At 37.7% G+C, this 10,300-nt stretch overlaps 2 protein-coding genes across 4 annotated transcripts; one reads left to right on the top strand and one right to left on the bottom strand.

Annotated features, from left to right (window-relative positions):
- Positions 1-1,653: 1,653 nt before the first annotated feature.
- On the top strand, positions 1,654-3,616 carry LOC18049936 (probable arabinose 5-phosphate isomerase). Its single transcript, XM_006443761.2, has 3 exons — positions 1,654-2,545; positions 2,843-3,066; positions 3,344-3,616. The coding sequence occupies exons 1-3, from the start codon at positions 1,916-1,918 to the stop codon at positions 3,498-3,500; spliced, it is 1,011 nt and encodes a 336-aa protein (XP_006443824.1). The 5' UTR covers positions 1,654-1,915; the 3' UTR covers positions 3,501-3,616.
- Positions 3,617-3,980: 364 nt separating this feature from the next.
- Positions 3,981-9,106, bottom strand: LOC18049935 (putative lysine-specific demethylase JMJ16). Of its 3 annotated transcripts, none has more exons than XM_024188969.1 (9): positions 8,929-9,106; positions 8,382-8,758; positions 8,208-8,279; positions 8,004-8,081; positions 7,348-7,872; positions 7,031-7,255; positions 6,646-6,807; positions 5,242-5,610; positions 3,981-5,014 (listed from the first exon to the last, which is right to left on the bottom strand). In XM_024188969.1, the coding sequence occupies exons 2-9, from the start codon at positions 8,676-8,678 to the stop codon at positions 4,373-4,375; spliced, it is 2,370 nt and encodes a 789-aa protein (XP_024044737.1). In that variant the 5' UTR covers positions 8,679-8,758; positions 8,929-9,106; the 3' UTR covers positions 3,981-4,372. The 3 variants fall into 3 exon arrangements, with proteins under 3 accessions (XP_024044737.1, XP_024044738.1, XP_006443822.1); XM_024188970.1 differs by having other exon boundaries at positions 8,986-9,106; XM_006443759.2 differs by having other exon boundaries at positions 8,997-9,106.
- Positions 9,107-10,300: the final 1,194 nt, after the last annotated feature.

Here is a 10,300-nt window from a genome sequence, read left to right as displayed (position 1 = left end):
AAAAAATGCTGGACGTATACCTGGGCCGTTATCGAGCTATTGAGTCGTGTTCATTGAAAAAATGTTTGTCTTCGTAATTATGATCCCCGTAGCAATGGGAAATGAGATTGAGATATTAGGATTTGGTAAACTTTTCCAAGTTAGCGTGGTAAATTTTTATTAAATAAGTGTACGCTGTACAGATGATATAATAATATGCTGGTTTAATCATTTGTCTAAAACAATTGTTGAAAGTTGGAACATGCTTTGTGCTAGTGCATAAATTATAGTTAATTAACAAAAAGGAAACGATTTGAATATGTCATGTTTATCAAAACTCAAAAAACATTATGATCTTTAAGACTTGGTTTCAGATTATATCTGACCGAACCGCCAATGAATTATGGCAAAGATGTGAACTGTTGTCATGAATTTGGGGATTTAAAGTAAAATTTTCAAGATATGCAAGAAAGAAATTAAAATTTATCGTGATATTTAAAGCTTGTACAACTGAAAAGCTGCTTGGCGTTTATGAGATTTATTCAAGTTTATGAAAAAGTGTTTTGCCTTTTGTTCCTCTAAGCAGTGGCCGACTGGAATTGATGATTGATCAGGATTGGGAGATACAAGTGATTATTAAGGCCCAAATCAAAATTTGAATTTGGAACGCAAGAGCAGCCACAAGGCTCGAGCTGCATTATGGGTCTTTTACCTTCTGAAGGAGAGCAAATTGATGGGCTGTCCAAACACAAATGACTAGGAACTCTTGATAACGCAGTAAAGAGCAGTGATATTTTAAACCCATTCAATTTCTTTCACAAGCCCTCACTTTCAAACTAATCTCATTTATTTCCACAGTTACCCTTATTAAATAATAAAACAATAATAAAAAACAAATACAATCCGAGAAATCCTAGCCACCTCTTGCACACCATCTCGAGCCACGGCATCATTACTCTTTAAAAGTCGATTAACCTTACTAGCAAGAAATTACAATAAATTAAAGAATAATTTCAATATTGAATCAAGAATTTATAAATTAATTAAAATGAACAATAAATAATTAAAATTGGCTAGCAATAAAGTAGACGAGATTAAAAAGTATTTTGGGTAGAATTCTCAAATAGCAATAAATAATTATAAAGTGTTTTTGATACTTTTGAGTGTTTCTTGAGTGAATGAGTGAACAACATACATATGATATAATATGTAAATGCAATACAATGATTTATTATTTTTGGTAAATTTAATGTATATCTAGGATTAGTTCATATTCAATTGATTAGACTTTTAGTTGATTATTTGCAATTCATATTCATTGAATTGCAAATAATATTTATAAGTCAATAAATTATTACTTAAAAGGCAACTGCTAGGTTATTGAAGTTGTTAACTACCCACTCTACAGAAAATGGAAAGTTAAGTTATAAGACAACTGCTAAGCAACCGCAAGTGTTATCCATCAATTGCAGCCGTCGAAGCAACCACTGCATTGAATCCAGCGGCTTACAGTACTTGCTCTAAGATGGAGACATATTATTTAGAGCCCCCCCAATGTTAACTATTTTCGTAAATTTCTTCACTTTTTACTGTTTTCTATTTTCTATTTTCATATTGTTTGTATAATCTTATCAAGTCACCAATTTTCCTTTCAAATATTCTGGACGTCCAAACGGTAATGTGTTTGAGGGCAGATCACATGGGGCATTTCTCATTGTACGCTTGATTTCTTTCGTCATCCAATCACAGCGCAACAACTAAATCAACGGTGGGACATCGTCGAGGGGCCCAAAAATCAAACACCACCGACACAGCAGACGCGAACCTCCCTCACTTTACCGCGAAAAGAAATAACGGCAAAATTACCGAACCCGCCTGCTGATTATATGCCTTCTCTTTCGCTCTCTAAAGATCTAGACTGGCAACACATTCACAAATGGGCTCCCTCCCTCTAACACTAGACCTCCTACCACACAAAGTTTCCGAAAATACCCTTCTGGATCTCTTCAAATCACAACAAGACCACCTCAATTACTTCTTCCAGCACCTCTCCCTCCCGCATACCTTAACCTTCACGCAGACACTCCTCAAATGCCGCGGCACGATCTTCTTCACCGGCGTCGGGAAGTCCGGATTCGTCGCCAACAAGATCTCGCAGACCCTGATCTCTCTGGGGATCAAGTCCGGGTTCTTGAACCCTCTCGACGCGCTCCATGGCGACATCGGGATCTTGTCGAGCGACGACATTTTGGTCATGTTCAGCAAGAGCGGGAACACGGAGGAGTTGCTGAAGGTGGTGCCGTGCGCCAAGGCCAAGGGGGCCTACTTGGTGTCGGTGACGTCCGTTGAGGGCAACGCCCTTGCGGCTGTTTGTGATATGAACGTGCATTTGCCCGTGGAGAGGGAGCTGTGCCCGTTTGATTTGGCGCCGGTCACCTCGACTGCTATTCAGATGGTGTTTGGGGACACGGTGGCGATTGCGATGATGGGTGCCAGGAATTTGACTAGAGATGAGTACGCGGCTAATCACCCTGCTGGAAGGATCGGTAAAAGCTTGATTTTTAAGGTAAATTTGGGGTTCATTCAGTAATTGTTGCCGATTTTGTTAACTGTTTGATTTACTGGCTCAATGAAAGTGTACAGTTTGTAACCACAAGTTTAGTTCAACCAATTTGTTGGTTAAGCGCTACTCTGATCTATTTAATGGTTCTCTTTTTGATTTTTGTGCTGATGTTTTATTTGGTAATGAATTGGTATTTGATCATCAGCAGTACTGATGATTTACTATTGTGTGATGTATGTAATGAAGCAGAAGGATGAATTGGTATTTGATGGGTGTGACTGTGACTTTTTTGGGGTGCAGGTGCAAGATGTAATGAAGCCGCAGAAGGAGCTTCCTGTTTGCAAGGAGGGAGATTTGATAATGGATCAGCTGGTGGAGCTCACAAGTAAAGGATGTGGGTGTTTGCTGGTTATTGATGAGGAGTATCACCTGATTGGGACGTTTACTGATGGTGATCTGCGCCGTACTCTCAAGGCCAGTGGAGAAGGCATCTTCAAGCTCACTGTCGGCGAAATGTGCAACAGGTAAAATGGAGGTTTTAGATACATACTACTATGGTGCCTCAATTTTTGATGTACAGTTAAGATATGGCTTATTTGTAACCATCACTGGTAAATCACAAGCAGCTTAAAATTCAATATAGATAATTGGACAAGCTGCTGGGATTATTGAGGTTATTAGTTCCTCATCACTTTTGGCAGAGAGTAATTAGAATTTGGCTGGTGGGAATGAACACTTTCACTCACTTATGTGTACAATGACTTGGCAGTTGCTTACCTCGCTTGTCCTTTTTCGCAACAGGAGCCCGAGAACAATCGGCCCAGATGCAATGGCAGTGGAAGCCATGCAGAAGATGGAATCACCACCATCTCCCGTGCAATTTTTGCCAGTGATCAATCGCCAAAATATCCTGATTGGAATAGTCACTTTGCACGGATTAGTTTCAGCTGGCCTCTGATCTGTGTAGCAGTTTTTTTTTTTGGTGATTATTATTATTATTATTTTTGGTGATTTCCTGCTGTGGATAATCAGGTGTTTTAAGTTCAAAGCATACTGTAGTGTTAAATGGGATGAGTGAATCCTGGAAATTTACCAGTGACAAAATGAGAATTATGTCGAGTCGGTTGCATTTATTTATTTGTTTATTTTATAGAGGTTTTAAGTTGTTTCCTCATCTTGCTAGAAGCTGGAATATACCAAAACTTAATGTAACGAGGACACCTCTGACTTGTCAATCACAACCAACCGCATATTAACGATCCTTTTCTTGTGATGGTTGGTGATCGTACCCTGTTCACAGGAAAAGACATTCCACCAACTAGGCCTCCAACGGAAGCCTGAGGTGAAATGTCGGCACTTATCATTTTAAGTTGAATGATAATAATTGATGATTTTTTTCAAGCAACAAAGAAACAAAATACAAACGGCAACAAAGATAAGGGGGAAAAGGTACACAATCCACATCTTATAACATAGGGAATGTATACAACAATAGTGGGCTGTAATTGCAACTTAAAACAATCATGAACTTTCGAAAAATCTACAGTCTACTTGAAGTTTTACAAGCGTAATACCAAGGCTTCCCAACATGTGCCCTTGGACTGCTTTTTGCACATTCAGCTCCCATTGCAGCTGTTATGCTATTTTCTTTATCTATTTAAAAAGTACAAAATTCAATCTACAGTCATCTTCACTAGGCTGACTTACCCTCCCTATATTTTGCTCACTAAACATACCTTCTGAAGTTCGGATGAAATGACTTCTTCCGGTTCTGGTAATGGATGCTACAGGTTTTGCCTTTTGGTGGAATTTGATGCAAGTATCTGATGTTTACTCAGACTCTGAGGAACTTGAGACACTCAAACTGTCAGAAGAGACTTCTATCGTTATCTCTTTGTTTATAAATGAACTATTCTGGGCAGTTGCACTTGAAACAACTGTAGACTGTGTTTCATCTTTTGCTTTTACTCCGCCATTCGAGGATTTTGCCCGCAGCAAGCGTGCGTTCATCTTTGCCTTGATACTGGAGAAAGAATCACTCCCTACCCCATTGAATTTAGCTGAGTCTAGAGGTTTATACTCTGTCTGCTTTGATTCTTCTGCTTGAGAGTTTGGACGTAGACCATCTCTGGAAGAATAAGAATGCAAATACATCTTAAGATCATCTTTAGCCCATCTGTAGACTGCACTTAATTTTCCTTCCACAGCTTCAAGAAGAACATTTAACTCGCTAATTTCATAACGGAATAAAAAAATCTTTTCGGTCCAAGCACAAGAACACAGCTGCTTTACATGATTCAGACATGAATATATATCCGGAGAACAGGGACAAAATGCTGCTGAAAGGTGTAAATCATAGAGACATATGTTGCATTCCCGTTTGCTGGTATCATCAAAGTTTTTGTCCATCCTCTGTGACTGTGAGGACGAGCAAAGATATTTCCTTCGGTTGCTCTCTGAATTGATTCGTGACTACAGAAAAACAAAGAGAGAAAAAAAAAAGAAGGAAAAAGAAAACATTGGTGAAAATGAAATCAAAGAGCAGTCAACGAGTCAAAAACGAGAAGAAGTAAAATAAGAAAAACCATGCCCTGCAGCTGAAAAACTAATTTGATAAACATTTCAATACTGCAAGGCAAAATGATTCAAATTCAGATGGGACAAACAAGAGCTGACAAAATGAAAATTGAAATGCCTACCTTGAGTGCTTTTGCCAAGATTCCATCCTTTCCAGAAACATGTCTCCACATAAAATTATCTGAGGTATGCTTCTTCACCAATGAAATTTCCCACTGTGTCTTGACAACTTCCCTAGCTGCTCCCAGCAACAGCTTATCATGGGAAATTGATGTCTTTCTCCCCTGTTCTCGGTAGAGTTCGATGGCATTCTGACCATGAGGCAGCCATTCAATGGGAGCAAAATTTACCGACTCAGAACAATTAAAGCCACAGTCGAATCCTGAATAATATGATCCAGAAAAAACCAGAACAAACTCCCCGGGAGACTGAGTGCAACAATAAACAGGTACACCCTCGGATTTCAATGTGGACGGGGACAAGCTTGCGACCTGTGTGATAATATGTTTGATGTCATAACATAGAATAACACTCCTCATCATATGTTGAAGAATAGGCAAATCCTATGTTTCTTCTGTTTTCTCTACGGCAACTTTAAACCGTGACTGATTAAAGGCAATCATATTATTGAATACCAGTGGCAGTTCTTGCACTGAAGCTGAACAATTATTAGACAATAACTTAGTTAAGAGAACTTCATCAGAACTCGCTGATGTGTGTGTGTATGTGTGTGATTCATAGTACACAGTAAGCAAAGGTTGGGTTATATTATGCTGTAACAAAGATTTCCATTTATTGGCATCTTCAGGGGCTGAAGGGTTCTATGATTTGATAGCATATGGCAATGGCAATTTAGACTTTTCAAATTGTTTATACCAATGGTCCCACAAAGAATTGCTTCAATTTCAAATATTAGTAACTCATATCCAGAATGCTAAAAAAGGGCCCCAAAAAAAGAGTAGTATCCAGAAAAATTTCCATTTCTCGACCAAATAAATACTATCAGCAGTGGAGAGATTTTCCTGCTGTTTTGTTGCTTCTCATGGAAAGTACAACTGGTTATAAAAAAATGAGAGGGACGTATTTACAGTAAAATGATACCTTTTTCTCTTTATTACAAGGATAGACATTTTATGCCCCGCTTTTCTAAGAATCCCAAGAAACTTCTTTCAAGGAAATAATAGTTTTCTATTTGACTACGAGGAGTTCAGTAAAACAGAAGAGATGGTAGTACATATGGAAGCTTATATAAACAATCTCTGAACCTAAAGTACACCATGAAGATGTCAGAATGTAAGTGGCAACTATAAGAAATAATGCGCTGTCATTGGATGCACAAATAAGCAATGGATATCTAGATATTCATCTCCGATTAAATTCTTCAATGAAGGCAAAAATTAATCAAATGCCAAACATGTTTGGAGCTGGAGAAATCGTTGGGATTCTATCAATCAAATGCCACAACATTTTAACTAATGAAAGCATTTATCTTGAATGAATCAACAAAGAAATCTAATAGTGCTCACCCATCTATTATGCCACTTAGACTGTTTGAATGACAAAGTTGGAAGATACTTCTTAGCAGCAGCGTCAAACTTAACCGCATATCTCTGTGGGATGCTATGCCAGATTTTTGGTGCACCCAGATGCATGTAATAGAGTGAACACAAACAGTGCTCTTCAACTTTCTGTTGCAAGATCAGTTAAAGTCAAACGATTAAGAGCAAGAACCAAAAGAAGGAATAACAAAAGAGACAAAATTTGCGGTGTCCAAAATAAGGAAACAAGCTAACAACATTTGGTATCATTAGGCAATAAGACTACTTTTAGATCTACACCAGTTACAGTACAAACTCTTAGCATGCATGGGATTTGGTAGGGCTGAGACAATTAAAAATCATCGAGTCTTACCCAATAAATTGATGTAAAGCACATTCCCACATGTAATCGAGGCACCAATAAATTGCAAGTTTTGCAGCTTTCAGAAGAAAGAAGAGAACCAGGAAGCATAGGTAAATTATTCAAGTTCCAGCCTGATTTCAGATATTTTTGATGGTCAGAAGCTTTGCAAGGATTAGATACAGTTGGAAATCCACTGCCAAAAGTCCCGGTCTCCAAATTTTCACCATAAAGCACCTATAACAGCACACTGGTCCTATAAAATAAAGTGCTCAATTTAACATAAAGTGCAGAAATTCAATGAGTTCATCACATCCGTTCGAACATACCTCAATTTCCTCAGTTGGATTCTCAATAATTCGTCTGTATTCACCCTCAATGTTCTCTAAAGACGGTTCCCCCTGCTTTTTAAACACTAGTGGATTCTCATCCACAGTCATATCGATATTTTTCGTGCAAAAATACTGTTCCTTGAAATCATCAGCATATTTCTTGAATGTTTCAAGAGTGAATTCTGGACCACGTTCAGATTCAAAGCCTTCAGTACATCTAGCTTCATCTGGATTCATGGTGCATCCATTACCACCAACCCCATTCTGCAAACCTGTATTCAAGCTTCTTCTCCTTTTGCTGTTGACATTGTCATAAATTTTAGCTGCTTTGCTCGAGAAATACTGATTCTGGAGCCCATCAATCTGTTGAATCTGGGTAACAAACTTAGAGCTTTTCCATATATCCTTTTCCTTAACAAGGCATGGTGGCTTCCAAGAAGGAGGAGGAACAATACGACAAATTCCATATTCCTCCGATTTGAGACGTACGCTTGCAATGTACTTAAGTGTGTCACTAAATTCCTGCACATAATATTCAAGCTCCCTCAGAATTTAGGATTACTATGACATTTAACAGAAGATATTCAGAGCGCAGGAAAACAGGCAGCAGTGAAATGCACAAATATCATTTATTACAGTTAGAAAATATAGACCTCTTCAGTTGGGTAAAACACAGGAGCCTCTTCAAGTACATCATTTTTTGCACCTTCAGGACTCCACCTAGCTGTCACCTGTGCCGTGTTTTCAGTAGTTGTTTCATGAAAATCAAATCATCACAGAGAACTCTGATGGAAATACTTCAAAACTCAATAATTGTGCAATGGAAGCAGGAAATATAGTTTAATAACAAAATCAACCTTCAGACAGTTACTACAATCCGGGCATCCACGAATAACCCCTTTTGGAAGGGTGGCTCTAGAGGAGAGTTCCTGCGGAGAACAAAAAGAACTACGTAACTGTGTAATAAAAGAATGCTACTAAAAAACAGACACAAACACACACACAAAACAACGAAGAAGAAGAAATATAACCTCAACAGGTTGTTCAAAGTTGGATTCCTTTTGATTATTATCACTCTGTTCGTAAAGTATCCACGGTCTATTCCTAGGAGATCTCTTACTTGTCCCAGCATCAACCATGTCGGATGGGGCGTTTGTGCAGACTGGCTCTTGTGCAGATGCACTTGCAAAGGCCACGGAATTACAGGATTCTTCACTATTTTCTACCTTCTTCAAAAGGAAGGATGTAAGGGACATGAAGCCTGGCGGAGCTGAAAGCTTGTCCAAATCTTCATTTCCAAGATTAGCTCTCATGCGTTTTGTCCCCATTAGTATTAGTATAGATTCTCACAGTTAGTCAAACAGGAGCAGTTCCTCGACCGTTAAGACCAACCAACAGCAGAGTTCATCTACAAAAAACAAATAGGAAAAGAAAATGAGAAAAACTAGGGAGATCACAGACAAGCATGAAGCAACAAAATCCTAAATGCTCATATAGAAGATGATACATGTCCAAATATAACAGGGGTAAATGCTCCTATAAATAAAATTCACAGAATTCATCAAACTATGAGTTAACCTAGCAACATCAATGTTTTGACTGATATGGAAGTTTAGCTAATAATCAGTTCAGAACCGTCAATTAACCATATTTTCTTCAGTTTCTCTTCTCTTTCACTCGATAACAGGTTTTCCAACAGGGGTGCAGATCAGAGGCAAATTTGAAGCAGTGTCGACTGGACCTGCGCCTTCAAAATCCAGCTACACAAATGGAACCATCAAAGTTGACATTATTAAAACTGGCACACTGCTGAAAAATTACATAAGAACAGCACTGAGGATTTAATATGTGAAAACATGCCATTGTGCGAATCTTCAATTGCGCTGCAAAGGTGGTATGAGCACATATAAAAACTTTAAAGCAACACATGGAATATGCCTGCGCAAATAACCATTACACTACAATAAATTACTGAAGTGCACTCAACTAAAAAAAATTCCTTGTAAAATCAGATCATTCCAATTCTCCAGCATCTCTTTGTCATCATCCAAAATGAAAAAAAAAATACATATTAAAAAGGGGAAAAAAAACCTCCAGTGCAATCTTTCATCATTATGGAAACAAAAAGACTAAAATCAAAGATTGCAACTTCACCAACATGCATTCATCCTAATATCAACTTGAACAGTTGCAGAGCTAAATTCCAAAAATAATCAAATTCAAATTAAAATAGGAAAAAGAAACATGCCTGTAAAAGGAAATCTTGCAAATAAGAAGCTATCAAAGCAAAACCCAGATATCAACTCCTCGAGCTGTGAATGTGATTTGTCGCGCGATTTGCAGTTATTGTTGAACTAATAGTAATTCCTTCAGTTCAGTTGCGGTTTTTATTTTTCAGTTTCCGAAGCCTCTCCACCGGCTTACGAATTTACAATTATACCCTTTTACGCCCATGCGAGCAAGAATCTAGTCTTTTGTCTGTCGTTGGGAACTGCTCACCGTGCGTAATTTTTCGAACGGGAAAACGTGCTTCTCACCGATGGGATTCAGGATTTCATGCAATAACTTGTTTAATGTATATTTTTTAAATAATAATTTAAAATACTTTTTTGTTAATTTATTGGAAAAATCTGTGATGTAATTATAGTACCGTGCCACAGTTGCATCCAGCCGTTGAATGCTAATAAGATCCCATCAATTCAAGTGTATCCAACGGCTGGAGTTGCATCGTAGCCTGATCCTAATTTATTACTAATTTAATATTATTTATTAATAATTTATTGTGGATAAAAAAAGATTTTTAATTAAAAATAATTTTTATTTAATGATAGAAAAGTATGATTTAGACAACAAACATTCACTTATAAAAATAAACAAATAAATAAATAAATATTGAGTTATGCTTGTGTTTACTATGGCAGCAAGCATGGATGATGCAGCTGTAATTGAA

The sequence above is a fragment of the Citrus clementina genome, unplaced genomic scaffold, assembly GCF_000493195.1.
Source record: "Citrus clementina cultivar Clemenules unplaced genomic scaffold, Citrus_clementina_v1.0 scaffold_3, whole genome shotgun sequence".
Classification (NCBI taxonomy): domain Eukaryota; kingdom Viridiplantae; phylum Streptophyta; class Magnoliopsida; order Sapindales; family Rutaceae; genus Citrus; species Citrus x clementina.
This window is presented reverse-complemented; position numbering and strand designations above follow the sequence as displayed.